Consider the following 25435-nt stretch of genomic DNA (forward strand, 5'->3'; position numbering starts at 1 on the left):
GGTGTCCGAGGATGGGGCACCACTCGGCTAGAGCTCTTGTCGGCGTTCGGAGATGGTGTATAGGGCGAGCCAGTTGGTCAGAGCTGCGCTGTCGTCGGAGATCGCGGGGGCACAACCGGTTGGCATGAAATCCAGCCAGCGAGTCCCGCTTTGTAACTGGGATTTATGGGTGTCGGGTCCTCCACGGTTTTGCCATCGGCAGCTCGGTAATTCGTGAAACATCGAGCCGCCTCATGTGCATAGAGGTTCCCAGTGAAACCCTCGTGTCCCGGGGCCCGAATGATTCTTTGGGTATAGCGTATTCCCAGCTGTCTGCTACATCGGGTGAGTATCCGGTGCGCACTTGTATAAATAGACCACAAGTGAGAACCCACACGCATACGCACACGCAACTTTTCGAGACTTCGTCATAGCAAATTTGTACTGTAGTAGCAACTTGAAGGCTATATATACCCCTACTTTGGTATCGCCATCGTGTATGGGTCAGCAGCCATTGAACTAAGTAAAGAATTGTTGTTTTCGACACATCATAGGCGCTTCTATTTACTGATGTGTGTCATTACGTAGCACGAAACTTCTGTGACAAGGTTCAAGTGCCCATGTTACACGTGTCCATGTTAGAAGTGCCCATGTTAAAAGTGCCTATGTTGCAAGTGCCCATGCGTAAAAAAATACATGGCACAAAAACATCTCTTGAAAAGGCTATGAACCTGAATTTGTTGGTAAACATTCTTAGTAAAAATGACATCACCCGCTGAAAGGAACCATGGGAAGATGCGAAGAAGCGTGCGCTAACGCTTACACTGGCGGCATTGACGCGCAGGCGCTGATCGCGGAGTTGCGGAGAAAAGAAACCTGAAGATAAGCAAATCGCGCTGTGATGAACCGGTGTTTCCTACTGGGACACGCTAGTCGCTGCTAATGGGTAATAAGAGACAAAAAAGCTACGATTAGACGTAGAGATCTTCAGTGCGTGCACTTTAGGTTAACGTGCATGCTGGCAATTTCTTTTGCAAAACAACGACCAGGGAAAATCTCTTACCGGCACCATCTTTCAGGGTCAAGTTACAGTTTCCATATATAGAAGGGTGGCCAGTGAACTATGTTCAATGCCAGCAATCAGTTGCTTTCAATCAAAAACTCACTCGCAGACGCTCGCTGTGTCAGCGTTGCGGGGTGAGATGGGAGAGCATTGAAGAGGAAAGAGAAGTACATCTGTGTACAGTTGTCGCGTATACTGTCATGGGATTCAAGCGTATTTTCTTTGAGACATCACATCACTTACTTTCATGCTGTCCGAAACGTCAAGAGCCATTACAACCCGCTGGAGTAGATCTTCCGTGTGCTGCGTCTCTTCGAACGTCGTCTCGATGCGCTTGGACAAGTTGGCACGGGCAAGGCTGCAACAACAATGGGAGAGTGCCCGAATGACAGGCATAAGGCTTGGGCGTGTTGGTTTGTGCCTGCTTAGACACTCTTACCCTCCTTTCCTTGGTGCACACCACGAGATATTCTGATGTCCACGAGTGTTGGCAACCTGTTTTTAAAAAATATCCTACGCCGAGGCAAAAATTACTCTACTCTACCCTACATACCATTTCCGTTTGCTCTAAGCTTTTTTTTGCACCTAAATAGCACCGTGTAAAAATGATAGCGTAGAGATAACGTCCACTCTAAAACGTTCGGACATATGACGTGCCTCCTGGATGAGCTCACTTATGACCGGGTGACGATCATTGACGCCCCATTGTTATGTCACAGTGGCGTCACAGGGAATTTCTAATGAGGTCGAGACTTATGACACTATATCATGATGTCTTCTTGCAACAGACACGTTGCCGCCGACCATCCCCAACGCAACGAACAGATTGGATATGATAAAGAGAAAAAGAACACACCAAGAAAAAAAAAGACAGCTATTTGAATGATGTTTGACGCATTGTCTGCTGTATTTTGTGCTAGTGAGATTTCAAATAAGACAGGCTCAATGCCGATCTTCCCAGGAATGTAACCTTCGGAGAGGTCATGAGGATCTTTCACATTTATCCATGAGTGATGGGGAGCGAAATGTTGAAATTGCATTATGCCATCGCGGTGGTACCCTACGGTGGCTGGCGAAAAGTTCCGGAAATGCCCAAGTAGGGTAACTCCGCTATGGTTGGCAACCTTGGTGCGCACCAAGTGCACTGTAACACTACCTCCATTTACTCGGTGAAACACGCATGCGCTTACGATCGAAAAAGTTCGCCGTGGTTGTACAGTGGAGTTCTCAACTGCTGACCCCAATATTACGGGTTCTGTCACAGCCTTGGCAATTGCATTTCACCGTCATTAACATGGCCACCATCATCATCTTCATTATCATCATCAGCTTGGCTACGCCCACTGCAAGGCAAATGCCTCTCCCTTGAGCTGCCAATCAACCCGGACTTGTGCTTTTCACTGCTGCGTAATACCTGCGAACTATGCATTATCATTGGGCCACCTAATATTGTCTCCCCCCCACCCCCCGTGCTTCTGTGAGAATCCAGTCAGTTACCCTTAATGACCAGCGGTTAGCTTACCTACACACAACGTGCGCGGCTCATGTTCATTCTTTCTTCTCAATTTCAACTATGATATCATTTTGTTAACCCCTGTTTGATACCCGACTCTCTCTACTCTCTTCATGTCTCTCAAAGTTACACCTATCATTTGCCTTTCCATAGCTGGCTGCGTCGTCCTCATTCTGGTGGAGGTGAAATGACAAAAACCTTTGTACTATGCTATATCAGTGCACGTTAAAGGACACCAGATTCCGGTGCCCTCAATGACGGTGTCTCTCGTAATCATATCGAGTTTTTTCATGTAACAGCCCAAATATTATTATCATGCGTTGTAAACCCAAGCTTTATTCTCTGTTTCTAGATTACGTGATAGCTATTCATCTCCGCTGGGTGAGTTTCTAGGGACTGATAACTACAAATTTTGCACAGGGATTTCACTCTACATCTCTTTACTACCTGATGGTGTGTGGCTCTACTGACAGAGCCTAAGCCAAGGTGTACGATGTTTTAATTTACTCCTGTTGTTACGTGACTGGAACACGAAAAGGTATCTCTTCATTGCATGTTCTAAATGAAAATTTGGGAATCGCATAACTCTTTTCTGCACTTTTGATTCTCCTAATTTATTTTGTTTTTACCTCAAAACAATTAAAGTAGTTTATTGAAATGTTAAATTCGCTTGGTTAAATCTCATTTAAGCAAATTTTTTAACTGATCTATTCGAAAATTCTTCGGGATGACTTTCTTACTTCGATTTCCTCCGTTCGTAAATAATTTTCGCCAAGCAATGTGCTTTGTTTAGGTATGCTAGCGAATACCCAAACATGCTTACTTCTTTATCTATAATGCGCCGGAATACAGTTAAAGAAAATTAAAAAATCAAAACTTTTACATATCACCCGAATTCTCGTCAAATCACCGGGACTGCGCCTCTGTCAAACCGAATAGCAATGCCTTCACGGATGTACGGTTTCTAAAGAAGTGAACAGTGGCGCCGTTCTACCTTATCAGAACCAGTTGTTTGTCAGAAGAATGTTAGAGCGGTACGGTGATGTGTGTACAAATGAATAAGTTAGGCGAGTAGATGAGAGAGAGAGCCATAGATACTTAGTGAAGTCTTCGTTCTCGCTAATGACTTCCCACGTGGATCTTCCTCGGCAGATCGCATTCTGCTCACTGGGTGCGTATGGGTTGTGCTGGCGTGCTCCGTTAGTGGAATCACAAAAATGGCTTACCTGCAATATTCATTGGCATTATATAGCCAAAATACGTATGAACCAAGTATGAACCAACTAGTCTGCAAAAAAGTATTGCTTCAAAATACGTCGTTCGTCGAACAATCGTACTAATTTTTTTTCGGTGTAGGGAAACCATTACACTACACCCGGGAATGCACGGCTGAGAGTAATACGTTACGCTTTATTTGTCTCATTTTAAGACGAAAAACTTTAATAGACAGTCATAGTTTACCGGGCTTAGCGGGATAGCGGGATCGAAGTGCGCATGCACAGTAACGTACGTGACCCATACCGCTAACCGTACGCATGCTATTTTTCATATTTAACGTTACTGTGTTATCATGGTGTATGCATTGTACGTAAAACACGTCGGCGTTTTTGGACGCCCGCTCCGAAGTGATTTTCGCGTAGTTGTTGATAGATTCACTTTGTTCGCAGTAAACCACAGCTAAAAATAGCTTCGCTTGCCTCCAGTTGGCTTCGATGATTGAGTATTACGAATAAGTTTGCTTAGCTTTTGAGATAGCTTCCCATTTCAAACGTCTTTAGGCCTAACTAGAAAACAAATGTAAAAAATTTGCAACATAATTTTTTTTCGCAATCAGTGCGTGGTTAAAATTTATTTACAATTAATATTACTAAAATGAATTTGTACGATGGTTTCGCGCGGTGACATAGGCAAACATCCTCGTCGTTTTTTTTTTTGTCACTGTTCTTTAACTTATTAATTCTTTGTTAGGTGGTGCCACCATCCCATATGGTGCACGTAAACCACGTAAGCGCAATCCCGCTAAACTATGGGGCGCTGTCCGCAACGAAATTTTGCTGCACGGTAATGCTATTCTCTTAACTGACGCTATCATACTAATGGTGCACTATAACTGTCTAATATTTCATAGTCGAGTTCATCCTTCCATGACCTGCAACGGGGCTAGCTGCGGTATCTCCAACCCCCTCTCAGCAATCACGTGACGGCAATGCGGCGCATAGCAACAGCTGCGCCGCTGTATCCCTTAGGGTGCACTCTCAGCTATCACGTCTTTGCTTAGGAAGTGTTGAAAACAAAAGAAAAAAATGAAGAGGGGAGTAGAGAAATACGGAAAGAGACAGCGTAGTGTAGTATGGTTAAGGGTAGTAGCTAATTTCCACGAAAGGAACTTCCAGAACTGAGATTTTAGCTGTCAGTTCATTGATTGATTCAATCATATATTTATTCATTTTCTTTCATTAACTATTTATTGTAGTTTTGTTAATTGGGCACGAATCTCCAGAGTTCATTCATTCATTCATTCATTTAGTTAGCACTGTTTTTTGTCACATGCAGTTCATGCAATTAAAGATCTACAAAGGCAGCAATGCTTTTCACTGAGGAATGGCACAATTTTTTTTATTACTGAAGTTTTTTCTATCAGCCCAGAAATACTGTGCTTCATACGACAAAAAAAAAAATTACGTTTTCGTTAAAATTCCCCAGAAAAAATAAAACTGCGCTTTCGTGTAAGCAATTGAAATAGATTTTCGCTTAGATTCATTGCAATTCCTGCCTTTGTGGCCCAGGGGCAATAATTTTTGTGGGAAGTGTCAAAGCATAGATGAACCAATAAGCATGCCTCGAAGAATGGAAGCCACTCACGTTGGCGACATACGGCATGAACATGATTGATGATTCCACAGTATCTGTCACGTCTGTTTTGATACGCATAACACACTTTTCATAAAATGTACATGTAGTTTTGTTCAGTGGGCACGAATCTCCAGAGTCCAGTGTCAAGTCGAAGGTAAACTTTGAGGAGCACGCATTCAGTTTGAGTTCTCGGAGTCCTGTGACCTGAGTGAGCAGAAGGTAAGCGCAATTAGGAAAACATGAACATCAGCGAACTGCAAGGTGCATCAGCGAACTGCAAAATTGTCTTGATGTGCTAGTGTGTGTAAACTTTATTCAAAAAATTGAAATTGAGAGAGAGTAAATGCTAAATACAGTGCTTCGATTGTGAACTTTTCTATTTTTGGCGTCCATAACTGCTTCTGGCCGCTGCCGTGGTCAGACCAACTACGTGGCACCAAAAAATAACTGCAGTTTATCACACACGATCACAACTAACTTCTTTTAAGGTACTGCAAAATTGTCTTGATGTGCTAGTGCGTGTAAACGTTATTCAAGAAAATTGAAATTGAGAGAGAGTAAATGCTAAATACAGCGCTTCAGTTGTGAACTTCTGCTAGTTTTGGCGTCCATAACTGCTTCTGGCAGCTGCCATGGTCAGACCTAATGCGTCGCACCAAAAAAATACCTACAGTTTATCCAACACGATCACAACTAACTTCTTTTATGGTACCCCTGATAAGTCCATTTCTGTCCGAGTATGCACTTACGGTCACTGTTTTTTTTTTGGTCACCGGTCACTGTTTTCTGTTCCGACTGTAACTGTGTAAGGGTGTAATAGTGGGTCATGTAATACTTGTTGTTTGTGACGCTGATGCTGATTCAAACAGGAGAGTGAGCACTATGTGAGGCCCTTGTGGCCATTTGCTCTGGCTCCTTGTTTCTGTAATGGAAGTAAAACAAACTTCTCCGACTGGTTTGCTCAGGTGTGCACTTTTACCTAGCTTTTAGCAATGACTCTATGGAAGTTTCGTCAGGGATAATTTCCGTCATCACAGATAATATCTTGAAAAGATCGCTGATGACACGTAATGTGGTGCTGCACCTTAGCGTTAGCTGAAGGACAACTATGGCAAGGAGCTTCTCTGTAAACAACTTCAATAGAACTCTTTGGATGTGCTCCAGTGGTCATCATAGCTTCGCTGGTATTGTGAGTTTTGTTGTCAGTTTTATATATTCGGGCTTGAAATGACGATTTTGATCGAGTTTGCGGACAATGCGACGTGTTTCGACGTTATAGTGATTACTATGTAATTTACAATCGAGCAGCGTAACAAAAAGAAAAAAAATGTGGTGCATTCAGAACTCTATAAGCACTATGGTGCATTTCTAGCTCCCAGCATTGCGATGGCTGTACTGCAATCAAAAATAAAAATATTCACCATGATTCTATGAAAGTTTATACGTAGTAAAAATAAATGTTGATCAAGACACAGTGCCAATGGGACCTACATAATTTGAGAAAGATCAAAGAAAGCGGACAGTATGTAACAAACAGAATTTCGAACTCTTACACTTGCGAAAGAAAACACTGCAGTTATGATTATTTGCTTCTGAGATATTACAAGCAAATATCGTTCTGTCGGTCTTTATGAAACTGTTTTCTTTATAAAAGGGAACACGCGATAGCGTGACCTGCTCTCTACAACGGCTGCGTACTGTATCTTGTAGGGCTTGTCCTGCGACCTAACTGGTTGTTTTGTTCGCCAATAGATGACGCCAAAAGCCAACGTCAGTTTTTTTTTTTTTTTGCTGTTGGTTGATGATGGTCTTGCAGGCAGCCGCCACAGAGCGCAGGCCACGCGCTTACGTGTTCCCTTTCATAAGGGACGACAGTGTACCTAACTGACAGTGACACCTCAGATAAAAACCACTAGCGTATTACAGGATCCTCCTCGCAGTAGGTGAGTGGGTACTTTTCGTCATCCCGCCAGCCATGTTCGTCAAAGACTCCGTACCGGTAATGGGCCCACTCGTGCACAAAGACGTACGCTGCAAGAGCAAAGTAGCGACGTCAGTAAGAACGCACCATGACATTGAATTAATTTGTTCGTCAAATTCTACGACTACTTACATAAGCAGTTGCTAGTAGAATGTCGAGGATATAACACGGGAATTATTAGCTAGTGTAAAGGGGAAGAATACGCCGTAGTGGGCCATCTTTTTAGCCAGACGTTGAGCGTGAGCGGTTGGCTGTGATTCCTGTGTCGGTTGTCACCGCCCGCTTTCAGCATGATTAGACCTGCTGTGAAAGTGCTACTTACGCCACTAAACCCCGTTTCTGAGTGGTGGAGGTGCGGGGTAACTCAACCTAGAACCCTGCAACAGGAAACTACCTGGCTCCCCAGAAATGGCTGACGAAGCATATCGAATGACCTTCACCTTTTACTTCTGTCTTTTCCAATCTTATACTTCCTTATACCTCATTCCTGTGCCGACCTGTTGAGGTGTCCTCGTGAGGAGAGACAGTTACGGGTGGCATTTTTCTCTCCTTTTCTTCTGTTCTGTAAAAACGACATATATATATATATATATATATATATATATATATATATATATATATATATATATATATATATATATTGCCACCTGGCCATGAACTGCGGCGAGCACGAGCCCGCATCGAGGAGAAAAACGAGGAAGAAGTTGTTGGGCTAGCGCGCTCTCGCCGAGGCTTTTGTTTTTGGTTGTGGTGTCCCTGACCTGCGCCTCTGTGACTACGCGGTATTCTTTACCTGAAGTCCCTCTTGTTCACGCGCGACAACTGGTGGAGTCGCTGGGTATTCCCAGTCAATGATCCAAACGCCTCCTGGGAGCCCTATACCCGCAGTCGCAACACCTGTCCACCGGGCCAGCCGGAGAATCCGAGGATTGTCCCCCGAGCGTGAACCTCTACCGGAGATGGCATCAACTGCACCACCCCAGAGCGGTACGGAAAATATTCCGATGGCTAATTACACGCTGCAGAAGCCACGAGTGCCGAAGGTGTTCCGTGGCTCCATGTTGGAGGATGTTGTGGACTGGTTGGCTCACTTTGAACGCGTTGCGGCTTTCAACGAGTGGACCGACGCCAACAAGCTGCGGAATGTATATTTCAGCCTTGAGGACGGAGCTCGTACTTGGTACGAAAACCGCGAACCCTTCTCGTCGTGGACGATGTTTTGCCGTCAGCTGCTGGCAAGTTACGCTGACCCCCATCGCCGTGAACGAGCGGAACGGGCCATCCAATCACGCATCCAAATGCCGAACGAGAGCGTGATGGCGTACGTGGAGGACATGACGAGCCTTTTCCGTCGCGCTGACCCAGGTATGGGAGAAGACAAGAAGTTGCGCCACCTAATGCGAGGAGTTAAGGAGCAACTCTTCGCTGGTCTCGTGCGAAGTCCCCCGAATACTGTGGCAGAGTTTTTAACTGAAGCAACGACAATGGAAAACATGCTGCAGCAGCGATCAGCTGTGTACGACCGCCACGTGAATGTTGCCTCGCCGGTGGACCAGATTGGAGTTGCGGGGAGTAACGTCAATCTCGAAGCTCTCTGCGACCTCATCAGATCGGTGGTACGCGACGAGCTGCAGAAGATTCACGGGCCGCCTCCACCTGCTGCGGGATCCATCTCCAGCCTCATCAGGAGTGAAGTACAGCAGGCTTTGCAAGTCCCGCTGTCCAACGATGCTTCCCCGCCTGTACCGATCGAGCCTCACCGTGCATCTTATGCCGAGGCTGTGAGCTGTTACGTCGCTCCTGCATCGTACGCCGAAGCTGCGAGTCGTTACGCTCCTCCACGCCGTTTCGTACACCCTGCACATCGCGATCCACTCCCAGCAGTTCAACCAGTCCAGCATTTCGAGAATCGGCAGCTCCTCCCGCGGAAATCGGACGTATGGCGCACACCGGACAGGCGGCCGCTGTGCTACCACTGTGGCGAAGCCGGACACGTGTACCGCGAATGCCAGTACCGTCGCCTCGGACTTCAGGGTTTCGCCGTCGACTCACCCAGGCCAAGATTTGGCGAAAGACCCAGAGCGATTGAGGAGTACCTGTCCGAGCAGCGCATGCCACTGCTCCCGCGGCGCCAGTCACGATCACCATCTCCAAGAAGGTCTTCGTCAAGTGTCCCGAACTACCCAGGGGCGGCGCCAGCACGGCCGCTCAGCCCTAGGCGGGAAAACTAACGACAGCGACCTTCGGGGGCGGGGCCGCTGATAAACGACACGAACAAGGGCCCCAATCCATGCGAGTACGTACCAGCAGTGGTTCAACGACGACAGCTCCCGAATCAGAAAGCCGACTTTCCCTAGATATACCTGTAGTGCTCGACGGCCGCCACGATATTACAGCTTTATTAGACACAGGGGCCGACTACTCCATCATGAGCAGAAAACTGGCGACGCATCTCAAGAAAGTGGGTACGCCGTGGTACGGGACACGAATCCGTACAGCCGGCGGGCACGTCGTCACCCCTCTCGGTATCTGCACGATTAGAGTCGGCATTCGCAAACGCACATTTCTCTGCAGCTGCCTTATACTTCCTGAATGCTCCCGAGACCTCATCCTAGGCATCGACTTTTTACGTGAATACGGCGCTATCATTGACCTCCGACAGCGCACAGTGACGTTCTCTACAGACAAAGCAGAAAAGCCTGATGACAGCCATCTCAGTTCGCTTCGTGTTTCGGCCGACATAATCACGTTGCCTCCACGTTCAAGCATCCTGGTTGAAGTCGTGTGTGACGAGATACGTGACGGTGAGGCAGTCGCCGAAGGCAACTTGACACTTTTGTTTAGCATAGGTGTCTGCGCAGCCCGCAGCCTCATTACGCTTCACGACAGACGTGCCACGCTGCTTGTGACAAATTTTAGTAATGAGCAGCGGCACCTGTTTCGACGCACCGCTATCGCTTTCGCCTACCCCATCGAAGACGTTGCTGAATGTTTTTCTGCCGCATCAATAAATAGTGGGCTACAATCGACATCGACCGGCGTTTCTAAGGCTCTTGAAAAGGTGGACATCAATTCGAGCCTCACGCAGAAAGAACGCACAGCGCTGCAGGAGCTGTTGCTTGAATTTCAAGAGTGTTTCGCTTCATCCTCAAAGGTGCGTCAAACGCCCCTTATGAAACACCGGATTATTATACACACCGATGTCTCGCCCATAAAGCAACAACCCTACCGAGTTTCTGCCAAAGAACGTGACGCGATCAATGCTCAAGTCGAAGAGATGCTTCAGGATGATGTTATACAGCCGTCCAATAGTCCATGGTCATCGCCAGTCGTTCTTGTAAAGAAAAAGGACGGAACGTTGCGTTTCTGCGTGGACTACAGAAAGCTGAACGACGTGACAAAAAAAGACGTGTATCCTCTGCCACGCATCGATGATTCACTAGACAGACTACGGCGAGCAAGGTATTTTTCATCCATAGACTTGAAAAGCGGATACTGGCAGATTGAGGTTGATGAAAGAGACCGAGAAAAAACTGCTTTTGTTACACCGGACGGCCTGTATGAATTCAAGGTGCTTCCCTTCGGCCTGTGTTCTGCACCAGCGACATTCCAAAGAATGATGGACACTGTTCTTACCGGTCTGAAGTGGAACACCTGCTTAGTTTATCTCGATGATGTCGTCGTATTTTCGGTCACTTTCGAGGAACACTTGAAACGTCTGCAGGCTGTTCTGGAAGCACTCCACTCCGCGAACCTCACGCTGAAGCCAGAAAAATGCCACTTTGGCTATAAAGAACTTAAATTTCTGGGGCATGTTGTGAGCGCAGACGGTGTTCGACCTGACCCCGACAAGACAACCGCCGTAGCCTCCTTTCCCGTTCCCCGTGACAAGAAAGCAGTACGCCGCTTCCTCGGTCTGTGCGCCTACTATCGTCGCTTCATCGCCAATTTTTCTAGAATTGCCGAGCCTCTGACTCGTCTCACACGTGACGACGTACCATTCGTTTGGAATGAAGAACAGAACGCGGCTTTTATCGATCTACGTGAGCGTATGCAGGCACCACCAGTTCTTGCTCACTTCGACGAGGATGCTGCCACGGAAGTTCATACCGACGCGAGCAATGTAGGTCTCGGCGCCGTGCTTGTCCAACATCAAGAAGGCACCGAGCGCGTGATAGCTTACGCCAGCCGTGCCCTGTCTCGCGCCGAGATGAACTATTCCACCTCGGAGAAAGAGTGCCTAGCAGTAGTGTGGGCCACTATGAAATTCAGGCCTTACCTCTACGGTCGTCACTTTAAAGTAGTTACTGATCATCACTCATTGTGCTGGTTAGCCAATTTACGAGACCCGTCTGGGCGTCTGGCACGATGGAGCCTTCGTTTGCAAGAGTTTGACCTTACCATTGTCTATAAATCAGGCCGCAAGCACGAAGATGCTGATTCCTTGTCACGTGCACCTACTGGAGTTTGTGATCCCGACAATGACGATGACTGCGGCTTCCTCGGAGTCCTCACTGCAACAGACTTGATCGCACGACAACACGATGACGTCGAGATTCGCGCAATCATTGACCAACTAGAAGGACGCAACACACCCGTACCTCGGCACATCTCTCGCAATCTCTCTTCGTTCTGCCTGCGGAACGGTGTCTTGTATAAATCAAACTCGAACGGCAATGGGAAAGCCTACTTGCTAGTGGTCCCATCTGACATGCGAGACGACATTCTTCTGGCCTGCCACGACGAACCCACATCCGGGCATCTAGGTTCTTCACGAACTCTCGCCAGAGTTCAACAGGCGTACTACTGGCCGAGACTTGCTATGTACGTCAAGAGATATGTGAAAAGCTGCCGTGAATGTCAACGCCGCAAATCTCCGCCACTGAAGCCTGCAGGCCTGCTGCAACCAATCACACCACCAAGGTCGCCGTTCGATCAAATAGGCATGGATTTACTGGGGCCGTTTCCTCTGTCATCTGCCGGTAACAAATGGATAGTTGTAGCGACAGATTATCTAACGAGATACGCCGAGACAAGAGCCCTGCAACGAGCTACAGCTTCCGATGTTGCCCAGTTTTTCGTCGAAAAGATCGTTCTTCGCCATGGCGCCCCGTCTTGCGTCATCACTGATCGCGGAACAGCTTTCACGGCTCAGCTCATTGACGATGTATTCAAGCTAAGCTTCACGAGCCATCGCAAGACGACGGCGTATCATCCGCAGACTAACGGCCTGACGGAACGACTTAATAAGACCATCGCCGATATGTTGTCCATGTATGTAGACGTTCAACACAAGACGTGGGATCAGGTTCTTCCATACGTAACATTCGCCTACAACACTGCCATCCAAGAAACGACACGATTCACACCGTTCCGTCTCGTCTATGGGCGTGAGGTCCAGACCATGTTGGACGCTATGTTGCCACACGATTACGACGGGTCGCTCACACCTGACGCTGAGCAGCTTGCTCAGTTTGCCGAAGAAGCTCGACAGTTGGCACGCCTGCATATCACGCAACAACAAACTGCAGATGCACGCCGCTACAATCTTCGCCATCGACAGGTCGAATACCACCCAGGAGATCTAGTTTGGGTATGGACTCCGGTTCGCCGCCAAGGGTTGTCCGAAAAGCTCCTGAGTCGCTACTTTGGACCCTACAAAGTAGTGCGTCGCATCAGTGACGTGAATTATGAGGTGGTTCCATATGGAACCATGTCACCCCAGCGTCGAAAGCACTACCCAGAGATTGTTCACGTTGTACGGCTCAAGCCGTACTTCGTACGTTAGTGGGACCGTGCCTCAGCCTTGTTCTTTTGTTGTTGTTTTTTTCTTAAGTGTGCCCACAGTGTGCATGTCTGCTTTACTTCCGCTTATCCACTACCATTCGCGCGAGCATCGGGGCGATGCTTTTTTTTTCAGTGGGGGAATAATGCCACCTGGCCATGAACTGCGGCGAGCACGAGCCCGCATCGAGGAGAAAAACGAGGAAGAAGTTGTTGGGCTAGCGCGCTCTCGCCGAGGCTTTTGTTTTTGGTTGTGGTGTCCCTGACCTGCGCCTCTGTGACTACGCGGTATTCTTTACCTGAAGTCCCTCTTGTTCACGCGCGACAATATATATATATATATATATATATATATATATATACATCAAGCACGGTATGCGCCAGCCTTCGATGATCATCACCGTGCCCACTGCGCTACGCGTGCGCGATCAACCTTTTATCGACGAATCGACGATGCGGATGAACGAAACGTTGAAGATTGGCTGTCGACATTTGAAAGGGTAGGCGCAAGCAACAAGTGGGACGACCCTTCGAAACTGCAATATGTGCCCTTCTACCTGAAAGAGGTAGGGAGTCTCTGGTTTACCGAGCACCACTCGGAATTCACCGGGTGCTTTTAAGCTACGCATTGCCGATGTGTTCGGTTGGCCCGAGGTACGCAAGCTTTGAGGAGTTGCGTAAACAACGGGTCATGACACGGAGGCCAGCGGCCGCGGATAAACTCTCGTGGCGTTGACCCTCGGCAGAGACCACAAAACACTAATACCGGAAATCAAACAATATGTGTGCGAAGAGGTGGCAAAATTCTTTGCCACCTCTGAGTCACCGACGAGAACCGGAAAACTGACTGTCACAGCTCTGGAGGCACGAGCTTCGTCGTCGTCACAATGATCAAGTACTCGCCTGTCCCCCGCCAACGTTCTGGAAGTGTTTATCGAAGTTTTATGAACTCTCGCCCTTCTTGATACCGGAGCTGCTATTTCTGCCATGAGCCGAAAACTTGGCCGTCCCATACTAGATGTCAAGACGCCACCATCTGAATTTTCGCTTAGTACAGCGAGAGCGCAACAAATTCGACCGTTTAGAGCGTGTACGGCTGGAGTCACCATTCAGAACATTTTGTACCACATCGAGTTTCTAGTGTTGGCCACCTGTTCACATCACGTAATACTCGAATGAGACTTCTTGCCATGCCACCACGCCGTAATTGAATGCGCTTGCGCTCAGGTGGAACTTGTGTTCGCCGATGCCCCGTCTGCCAACACCGACCGACTTAGCGTTGGCAAGCTTCGTGTGGCCACTGACACTGACCATCGTCTTCTTAGTCATTGTCCGCGTCGACCGCGCTGACCTTTCTGGCACTACTGTTACGTTCACTCCGTCTGCCATTTTCAGTCATCGCCATGGCACGTCTCTGTCATATGCCATTCTGCCTCCCAATGGTGATGCAACGGGAATACTTGTTCGCAATCCCAGATTATGTCCTCTCACCTTACACCATCACGAGACACTTGGGCGTTCTCACCCAGCAGACGAACGCTCTATCTTGCCTATTGAATCCCATAACACTGGCCCAAAGCTTCAGTTGGATGCCGTACCTCCTTGTTTCCATCCGGATGACGTCTCTCTCGATGTAATCAACTGCTACACCGAATGCGAGCTCCCCCGGGATCAATGAGCACGACGAATAACGCTTCTTCGTGAGTTTATACATTAATTTGTCTTTCCACGGAAGCCACTGAGTCAAACCAACACCGTCACTCACAGTATCGACACGGTAACGCATACTCCTTTGCGACAACGCCCCTACCGTGCACCAGCAACAGAACGCAATATCATTGCGGGGCAAGTCAATAACATGCTTCGCCACGATGTTATCACGCCCCCTTCAAGTCCCTGGTCTTCGCCTGTAGTGCTCTTTAGAAAAAAAGGTGGTTCGATTAGATTATGTCTGGATTACAGACGACTCAACGATATTACGCGTTAAAATTTGTACCCTCTACCTCACATCTCCGCCACTATAAAAGGAGGGTTATTGGCGTAAGTAGCACTTGGAAAGAATGGTATTGATACTGAAAGCGGGCGGCAGCAACCGACATAGAAATCACAGCGCTAGGGCCAACCACTCGCGCTGAATAGACCTGCTGTGCAAGCGCTATATATTTACGTCAATAAACCCCGTTTCACCAAGATAAATATGCCCAGAAGGTTTGTTCGTCGTTTTTGATGGAACTCGTCCGTTGCAGTTTTGCAGTTTTCAGAATGAGATGGTCAGGTTGACATCTTTGTTTTCAAAAGTAACATGAAAATGACCCCTTCAATTGCTACAACTATGACATGGTGTTCAATTTAGTGTTGTAGGCCTGATTAGATTTTGTTTCAAGTCCAAGGTAAGAATGCCTTGTCTAGGTCCACCTTTAGTCGGCCAGAACCAAAGGCGGGCGTAGCATACAAGCGTGGCCGACCTGCAAATTTGTAAAAGAGAACCCGAGGCGTGAGGTAGGGTACGAACCGGAGTTCTAACTGACGTTCGAGTAAAATTCGCCAAGCGATGAGCGATAAGTCACCAAAAGTCGCCATTTGTCGTCAAATTTCATGAAAAATTCGCTACTTTACATATGTATGGCCAGTGTGGCTATAAAAACTACACCAGCATGCTTAACACCTCAATTATCTTGACGTTTCTCAATATCAGAAGCATCAGCCGGTTCACCATGGGGGCACAGAAAAATGGCATGCATGATCCAGCAGCGTTTTTGAATGTTAGCGCCTCATAACAAAAGTTTTTGATGGTTTAGATTGTAGCGAATAGAGGGCGACGCAGTCGGTATAACAACAAGGAGAGGGCGAGCGTAGCATTCGTGCAGATTTGAAAAAAAATTGTTGCAGTCGAATCATGCGCCCGGTAATCGAGCAACTTACTTAACAAAACAACGGAAATAAATTCGGAAACGCATTAGCATCAGTGCAGGTTCTGAAGTTTCTGAAGGGTGCTTAAAGAAGCTAATTTTTCGATCGGCTGAAATAGTAGGTTAATAAAAAGTCACAGCTTGGCTGCAAAGTCGATGCATCGAATGCTATAGCAACAAATTGGAAAGTCACACGAAGAATGGCAAGCAGATTCAGAGTATACTCTCAATATTATATGTACTACATTGTATGTTCAATTTTGTTGTTGTTGATGATTGTATACTTGCTATTACAAATTAGTAACACTGTTATTTCATTAGCCCTGCTGTGAAGCTGCTGTCACTGCTCAGTCAAGCTGTGTCTGAGAACATTTTGTGCGCTTCTGCTGTCTGTAAATGTTCAAAGGAGGGTATAAAGAATTTGACTTAAATAACAAAATCTAAGAATTCTTACATTTACGGCCGCTCTAGACGTGTGGAAAAGCTTTGTATTCTTGCACAGTACATTTGTCAGCACAAAAATATGTTATATCGCCATTTTAACATTAACACGTTTAATCTTAAAAAAATATTAAAACAACAAACTTCGTTCATACATGCTGACCATGGGTGCACGTTAAAGAACCCCAGGTGGTCGAAATTTCCGGAGCCCTCCACTACGGCGTCTCTCATAATCATATAGTGGTTTTGGGACGTTAAACCCCACATATCATCATCATCATCATACATGCTGACCATACAAATATTGTGGGTAGCGATAGAACGGCCCCTATGAGAATTAGTAGGTTGGTTGTACTGCACAAGATATGTCATTAAGATATCTCTCGACTAGACCTGTGCTTCGTTCCCAAAATCGCCGGTGGTGGTGCGCCGGTGTTTTTTCTCCAGTGACGGTGCATCATCGGCAAGAGGGAGAGTGAGATGGGTTCAACATTTCTGTGTCCCGTGAATTTGAAAAAAAAAAACTGTTTCCCTGAAAGGGTGAAGCAGTGAATGCGATAGCAACAAGTCTTAATGTTATAACGATCTAAGGCGAGCAGCTGACTATTTTCATATGATCTCTTCATACGTATTTGTGTTTCACGCTTGTATATCGCTCCAAGTTCTTCATTGCCTTTACTTCTCCCTTGTTTACGTACTCCATAGGGTAAAAAACTGAAAGGATAAATGGGCGTTAAGCCCTTCAAGGCTGGAGGACGCCGCCGTGTGGAGACAAGCAATACCCTTCTGACTTCTGGAGAAAAGTACATTGGGAGCTATTCTCGATGTGTTCATCTAAAGAAGTCGTCCACAATTCATTTGAGCAGAGGACATTCATTTCCACTAGAAATATAAAAGTGGTGAGCTGTAATGTTTGCTTTCGACCACGTCCAAGCACCAAACGCACCAGCACATTCCCAGAGTAAAAAGAAGCCGTGCAAAATTTATAGAAACGTGAACTTGTCAAGTTTTAACTTGCATATAAACGTGTCCCAAATGTTTAGGAACGATGTGGCGAGTGGGTGTCAACCTTCACAACTCCATTAGAGTCCAAATTAACCCTGCCTTTGATCAGAATTTATGCACGACCTCTGAGATGTACGCCCAAAAGCGGACGTCTGGGCACCTGCGTTCATTGCGCTGAAGAGAATTAGTGTCGATATTTGTTGAAACGTCCGGACATCGAAATGATGATGTTGAAAAAGAACCGTAAAAAGTGATTGTGGTGATCGCTGACATGCAGCTAACCAACTGCCGCCGAAATGGACAGTACTCCAGCAGGACATATGGAGTATAACTTCGCAGTCATAAAAAGAAAATTTGCACATCCCACGTATTGTGGGCATCGATGATTTTCGAAGCACGAATGATTAAGGTTGATATGTCACTTTAAAATGACCACAACGTTACGAGGCGGACGTAAATTATGGCGTTCCTGACTCCCATGCCTTGATTATTATGTTTGGATGTGTCATTTGCTTTCATCGTCTATTCACGTCACGTGATACCAAATTTAGCATAACGTGACGTGATATGCGGAGCTTGCGAAACAGCCGCGACCATGCTACGAGCGTAACATGTAGCCATGTTTTGCATCACACGCATATCATGACTATCATGTTTGGACGTGTCATTTACCTTCGTCGTCTACTCACGTCATGTGATACCAAACTTGGTATAAGTGGAGCTGGCGACACGGCCTCGAGCACGCTATGAGCGTAGCAAGTAGTCAAGTTTTACAAGACACGCATATCAAAATTATCATGTTCGGACTTGTCGTTTACGTTTGTCGTTTATTACACCGTATCACATGATACCAAATTTGGTATTTGTGGAGCGAGCGAAACGGCTGCGAGCGCGCTATGAGCGTAGCATGTGGTCATGTTTTACATGACATGCATGGGAGGTTTATCATGTTTGCACCAGTCATATACCTTCGTCATCTAATGAGGTCACGTGACACCAAATTTTGTATATGCGAAGCTAGCGAAATGATCGCCAGCGCATCATGAGCGTGGTGTGTAGTCATGACTAGTCATAACATGAAAATCAAGACATGCGTGTCACGATTCTCAATTTACGGGTTGTCATTTATGTTCGCCATGCAGTCCTGTGATAGTATACTGTTGTAGTTACCGGACACACAAAGGTCATTAAAATCATTGCAGTTTTCGTTTGCGAAAAGCGCGCGCTTTTCAGACACAGCGAAGTAACAACTGAGACGCTAATTCGCGTGCATATGTACCTGTCAGTAGGTTTCGTGCGTCATTTGCACGTGAGATACGTGGAGCACGTTTCAATTTGATTTCCATTCTGTGCATGATCTTACAATTTGTTGCTATCACATTCATTTCTTCACCGTTGCGGCAAAGCTGTCACTTTTTTTTTTCATTCCAAAGAATTGAAAAAAAATAGATTGCGACAAGTTGTAATTCCCTGCAATGTATTTGGAATAAAATGAAGGCACCCATTCGGCAACACTGACGGATTAATATTATTATCACAAATGCTTGTACTCGTATACTCTTTAGGGGCGTTTGATCAATTCCTGGGGCGCATACCCGAAAAGTGGTTATTCTTTCTCCCAGATCATACTAACAAAAAATGAAAACATTTTTGTTACTGTAATTATAACACTAACTCTAACAAAAATAGAATATTGTTTTGTTTGAAGTAGTTATGAGATGCCTAGCGAGTTTACAAAAGCGAACAAAGCGCCATAGAACAAGATTTTGGTGCATACCAGTAAAGATTCCCTACACCGCACAAGATAACAAAGCAGTACCAATACAGATTGCAAAAAAAGGTACGATTCTGCTCTCAAGAAATGAAACATGCTGCTTGCCATGATCAGTATTGTTCAAAATACGCATAAAACACTGCATGACTGAAATTATAACTCCGATCCGCCTATTCGATGCACCCTCCCATTACATGTAGCAAGAACACTGATACGTTCTTAACAACAAGGCTACCGATGAAGCAACATGACAATATATTAATACAAAGATATGAAGTGGCTTTTTACATGAATAAGGTGAACGCGCGTCATTCCAAATGCAATATCTCTCCGAAGCGTAGGACCCGTCTTTGGACCCTGCGGCTTCTTTTCATTTTAATTAAGATTCTACGTTTCTCCCAACTGTATATAAACATGATTTGCGGAAATAATAGAATATATGGTCTGAAATATATTTATACCCTTGTTTACTTGATTAGTTTAACGTAGCCGAGACACCGCAGGCGATCATATAGCCCGACAGCAACATCATAGAGGTGATGCGACTTCCCTCCCAAGACCAGAAAATGATTGCGCTGCAATTAATTTGTATTTATGTTCTCTTTGTTTATGTAATTTTCACCGTAGCACTTCTGAAACTTCGAAACCTCACGGCTGTCGGTTTATTTACCTTAAACCAGGAGGTAATCAAGCAGGTGATACATACCAGGATTTCCAAACGTCTTGGTTGTTGAATCGTTCAGTTCGGCTAGAAACGTTGGTGTGACTTTGATGTACTCTCCGGGCTTTCCACAGAGTTTCCACTGTTTTGTGAAGGGCCGTTCCTGCTCTTGTGACTCTGCAGGGAGGTCGATGCGTACGTCGCCCTTCTCGAATAAACTAGAAGACAAGCGGCGGGCACTGCTTCTCTTTGGCCACGTGCTGGGGAAGTTGATGGTCACGTGCTTAAAGTAGACGAGGCCGTTGGTTGCACGGTGGAGGAACTGAGACGAAGACCTAAACAGGCTCTGCAAACATGGGAGTAGATTTAGTCCCTATTTGTCTTAAGTGTTGGTTTTAATTGACAGGTGAGAAGAGCAAACTGTGGAATACCTAGCGAGAATAAATGGTAGAGAAAAGAAGTGAAAACGTTTACCCAGTCCAGGATAACCAGTTTGCTACCCTACACATAACAAGATGAATAAGATTGAAGAAGAGATATAATAGACTGAGAGATAGCACAGCAACACACAAGCAGGCAGTGAGTAACAGTCGCCCACTACTGGCTGCTGTAGCTGCATATGGCTGTTGCCCACTTCTGCTGACTGACTGCTGATATTCCAATTTTTTTTTACTCTTTCTTCTCCTTACCCCATCCCCTACAAGACGGGGCGCCGTGCTCCTTTAAGGGCTGCACAAATTAGGCGTTTTTTCCTTGCTCTAACCTTAATCACCACCACCATGAATCAGGAGTTGAACACGATATGACTGTCACAACCACAAGTTTGCACAAGTTCAGTAAGACGATAATTGATTGAATTGTGGTGTTTGACGTCCCAAAACTAGCATATGATTATGGGAGACACCGTAGTGGAGGGCTCCAAAATTCGACCACCTGGGGTTCTTTAACATGCACCCAAATCTCAGAACACGGGCCTAGACCGACGAAAGCCTTAGTTGTCGATATTTGAAAAGCCTTGTGAAAGCTCCTTCGTTGAAAAAATTATGATGAATGCAACAACGAAAAAGAAATGCCTCGGGTCGAGCAAAAATCGTAACCAAATGAGCCGTGGCAATCAAGACACAGATCTACGAAACTATTCCAGAAAAAATGACCATCTATGTGCGGTCATGTCCGGTGAAGGGTGATGCTGTTCCATATGATATTGCGTGATGAAAACGCAGAATTGCACCAAGCCTTACACAGTGTGATTTTGTTAACGATTCGTTTGTTGAAAGCTCTCTCACAAAGGGGTCTGTTATAATTAGTCAGCATTAGGCGCAGCACCAACAACAAGCTCAGCCACAGCATCACAGTACCTTGATTTATTGTTGTGGTCATGGGATCTCTTGCACAGCATGCCACGCGTTTGGCAGAAAATAAGATGTTACCTTCTGAGATGACAGGGCACGCAAGCACGGACCCAAGTAGGAAGTCGGGACGCCTCAGACGCTTACTAACAATTGAAGATGCTCTCGATGACAAAAAAGAAAGAAAGCACAAAAACTTATCTGTGCCTACCGATACAACTTGCGAACATGTCAATCTGGAATGCGTGGGGATCTACATTAAACACGACTATTAATGCATTTGATTTCATATTTGTGCAAGTTGATCGACGGTTGGCTCCCGAACGTGCTACTACTATTATCGATATACCATGCTTCAGCTATCAGACACGTTTCTCCATTTCTATGCAGGTACAGAAGAGTGTATTATTCGAACATTGGTGTGCACTTGCAACAATGAGAATGCAACGAAAGATTAGATTGCCAGATTGATAGGTTATCATATTGCATGGGCATGAGAGAACAAGTTTCAGCTAGATAAGTTTTGATCACTTCATTCATTTTAGTTGCGGAAGACACAACGCTTAACGTATACATTACCTAGTGAGAAATTGAACAAACCAAAGTATCATGCCCGTCGATGAGGTGTACTTAAAGTCAATAATAAAATTCACTGGCGTTCCACGTCGTCGTACGCGTCGGTGATGTCGACATGAGTGATGCAAAAAAAAAGATCACGCGATCATATCATCATATGACGTCACCATTAACGTCATCGTGACGTCGCCGATTAGAAAGTGTGTGAGGACATTAAAATATGTCAGGGATGACATTGCATCACATGACTGTTTGGTGAAGGGTTTACCGACCACGAAGTCAGTGCGAAACGTGTTGGGGTACACAACATTTACCATGCCTCTGATTCTGAACGAATTGCAATTTCAACCATGCTCTTTGCTTGAAACTTCTCGAAGGGGTGCGTGGAAGCTTTAGTACATCAACCTATGAGAAAAAGAGGAGGCGTGTGGGCTGAGGCGGGGCACCCTGTGAAGTTTCTCATGTTTCTAAGAAAAAAAGAACGTGATTTATTCTCTTCATTTTGCGAAAAGATATGTATAAATATTTGCATTATGTTATGTACCTTGACGTTCTCGACGATGGTCTCGTTGTAAGGCACATCCTTGTTGATCGAAATCAGCAAGTCCCTGTAGCCTCCGTCGCTCTTGTCTATCTCCAAGGTGCTCACACAGATCAGCAGGCACATCATTGCGGCAGCTACAGGCAATCGCGAGGCCATTCTCAGATGACACGCTGTTCAACAGAGTGAAAGATAAATGAAATTTATCATTAGAAAACCAGTGAAAGCACTGTGGCCACATAAAAGTGTTTCGTTGAATGGTGTCTTTGATAACATGCAGCTTCCATCAGCGCTGTTCAGCTTCGGTGTCCAGAATGCGGGAGTGATGCGATCATTTCCGACAAATTTCGCATGTACCAGGATATTAAATAAGAACGTAGCTGTTTCGAACTACGCACTTATCCGTCGAAAATAATATAGCGAAACCTGATCGTGGCTATTTGCCTAGCGCAAAGGACCATTCTGGAGTTGTCCTCTTATTTATTTATGTACGTATTTATTTATTCTTGCGGACATGCACAGAAACACAATTACACTAAGAAAAGAGGGAGAGAGCAAGAGTGAAAATGCAGTATTTTTCGTGAGGTGAAAGGCTGTCACATCTCTATAAGGCACCCGCCTTATGATGAACCGATGAACCGATTGATGAACCGATACCGCAACCCAGTGATCTCCGTCATGGAGGCACATGACGCGAGGCACATGACCTCTTGTTTCCGATACATTTGTACCCTCTGTAGGAATTGCAAAATCGATGAACGATCATTCGACGAAATGTGCTCGGTTAATCAAATAATCGTAAGTGATTTCGGTGCTTCGCGTAATCGAAATAACCGATTAAGACCCTCGATTAATCTATAGTAGCAACAACTGCTCCCCCCCCCCGCCCCCTCAATACTGCCCCTCGGCCGGCGCGCATGAGGCGAAGCGAGCGATGCCAAGATGCAGAAGATTAGCACACCAACTCTGTTTTCACTGCAGTGCATGTTTGTTCGCTAGTAAAATGAACCGAAAGCCAGCTGTGGTCCTACCTCATAGAGACGGCAATGAACTCACCCTGGTCTCCGTTACACATGGCATCCACTTTCAGGCCTTCCTCACAGGTTCAAGGTTGAGCAGTAAGTGGCCCCCTACGTGGCGTGGCAGAAATACTCTTGCCCACTTCTCTCCACTTACAGCCCACTACTGCATTCACCTCCTCCCGCTCCACCCTCTCCTTTTTTTCTATCTTGTACTGGTTAGCCGATGGCAAAGTACTTGTATTTCTTACGTGGTATATTGCTTTATTATTGCAATTTGGTGTGAATAATGATTCCTTCATAATGTCGAATGATGAACAATCGCAAAAGAGCGTAGCGTGGTCATTGTTTCGAGAATGTAGCAAAACGACGACGGCAATGTGGGATGCGCGTTTTACTCGGCCAATTTCTTGTAAAGGATGTGGGCCTTGTGCGGAATGCTAAAAGAAGAATGTACGTGGTAAGCACTTTTGATTACATAAAGTAGTAGGTAGGTGCCAATCATCCAAGAAGCATCGTCATCATCATCATATAATTGTACCAAATGTGGTTTCGTTTGGGGCTTTGTTTCTTGGCTAGAGCGACAGGGAAGTTGCCAGGCTTGGACGAGTTAGTAAAGGTTGAAAAAGATTTGATTGTAGAGCCAGCTGATACTCCTATTTTTCGAATTATTCCTCCCTCAAATACCTATTCCAGTTACTATCTGTTTTTACTATCGATTTTAGTATTTTATTATTATCATCTCTTTTTTGATTATTTTGAAGTTTGTTACATTATTACTTTTTTCATCTTTAATTTGTCGACATTTAATCTAATAATTGAGAATTTCTTGTGAAAGGTACCTGGTTCTTGGCGAATCCCCCAGAGTGGCAGGATCTCTACTAGCTAAAAAAACTGTTTTCTTTATGGTTTCTTGTGTTCCTCATGGTTTTATTTTGACTAGTTTTTGCGGTCCCTTGGAAGTCAGACAACTCAGACTATTCTGGTCTTTTTTTTTATCATCTGGTCAAGAACACTCTACTGGGCTAGTCTATCTGATGGTCAAGGATTGGCCGCTTGATGCCTTGCTACGCAGTAGAGAAAACTACGTCCCTGTGGCTCTGGTTCTTACCGAAGGTGGTTCCGATCCAATGAAGAATCCGAAGGTAATTCAAGTGGAGCTTCGCAAAGCTTCTTCGTGCTTCCAGAAGATCAATAATGTCCACTAGTTCGGACGTGGTTGTATCCTGTGCTGCTATGCAAAGCAGGATTGCGTCCGAGAGCTTCTCAATTGTGCTGAATTTGTTGCACTGCCGAGGAGTCCGTTTGTCTCAGCTGATCTTGCTTGTACAAAGGGCATAATCCATGGGGTGGATACGAGTCTGGCACCTGGATGAGTTCTGAACTTATTTTAGGTAACAGGGCACTTTCAGTCTATAGGTGCGCCCGAACGAATGACAACAGGAAATCATCTACCGAGTCGGCTAAGTAACTTTTACAGCAAGAGTCACCAACAGCAATTGAGGCAGGGTCACTAATCTACAAAGTAGAGCCACTTCGCCAAGACCATTGCAGTGCTTGAAATGTTGGCGATTTGGCCACAGTATAAAAGGATGCAGATCAATTGCTAGATGGCGTCTGTGCAGACAGAGTCGTGACAACCGTGGTTGTAACTCTAAAGAACAGAAGTGTTATTTGTGTTATGGAGCGCACCTTGCAGACCCTGCTGAATGTGCGGTCAAAGAAAGAACACTGGGTGTACTAGAAATTATAGAACACAGGCTTTGGTTTGGGAGGGAGGCTGTCAAAGTACTGCATGAAATATCGAAAGGTTATGCAGGCACAATGCCCCACACAGCTGCCATGGATGCATCACTCGCAAAGTCTATAGCAGAGGCCATGAAACGTCTACTGGAAAGGCAGTGGCACGTTTGGCATTCACTCTTTTTGAAGCCTGGGCTAACATGCTATCACAACAGCTGAGTCAAATCTTTGGTTCAACTTCTGT

At 45.7% G+C, this 25435-nt stretch overlaps 1 protein-coding gene across 1 annotated transcript; it reads right to left on the minus strand.

The window, feature by feature from the left end:
* Positions 1–1177: 1177 nt before the first annotated feature.
* On the minus strand, positions 1178–22558 carry LOC142772176 (calcium-activated chloride channel regulator 2-like). Its single transcript, XM_075874339.1, has 6 exons — positions 22433–22558; positions 20009–20336; positions 7333–7439; positions 5418–5612; positions 3654–3781; positions 1178–1400 (listed from the first exon to the last, which is right to left on the minus strand). Exons 1-6 carry the CDS (start codon positions 22556–22558, stop codon positions 1250–1252), a joined length of 1035 nt encoding a protein of 344 aa, XP_075730454.1. The 3' UTR covers positions 1178–1249.
* Positions 22559–25435: the final 2877 nt, after the last annotated feature.

Source organism: Rhipicephalus microplus, chromosome 9 (genome assembly GCF_043290135.1).
Source record: "Rhipicephalus microplus isolate Deutch F79 chromosome 9, USDA_Rmic, whole genome shotgun sequence".
Classification (NCBI taxonomy): domain Eukaryota; kingdom Metazoa; phylum Arthropoda; class Arachnida; order Ixodida; family Ixodidae; genus Rhipicephalus; species Rhipicephalus microplus.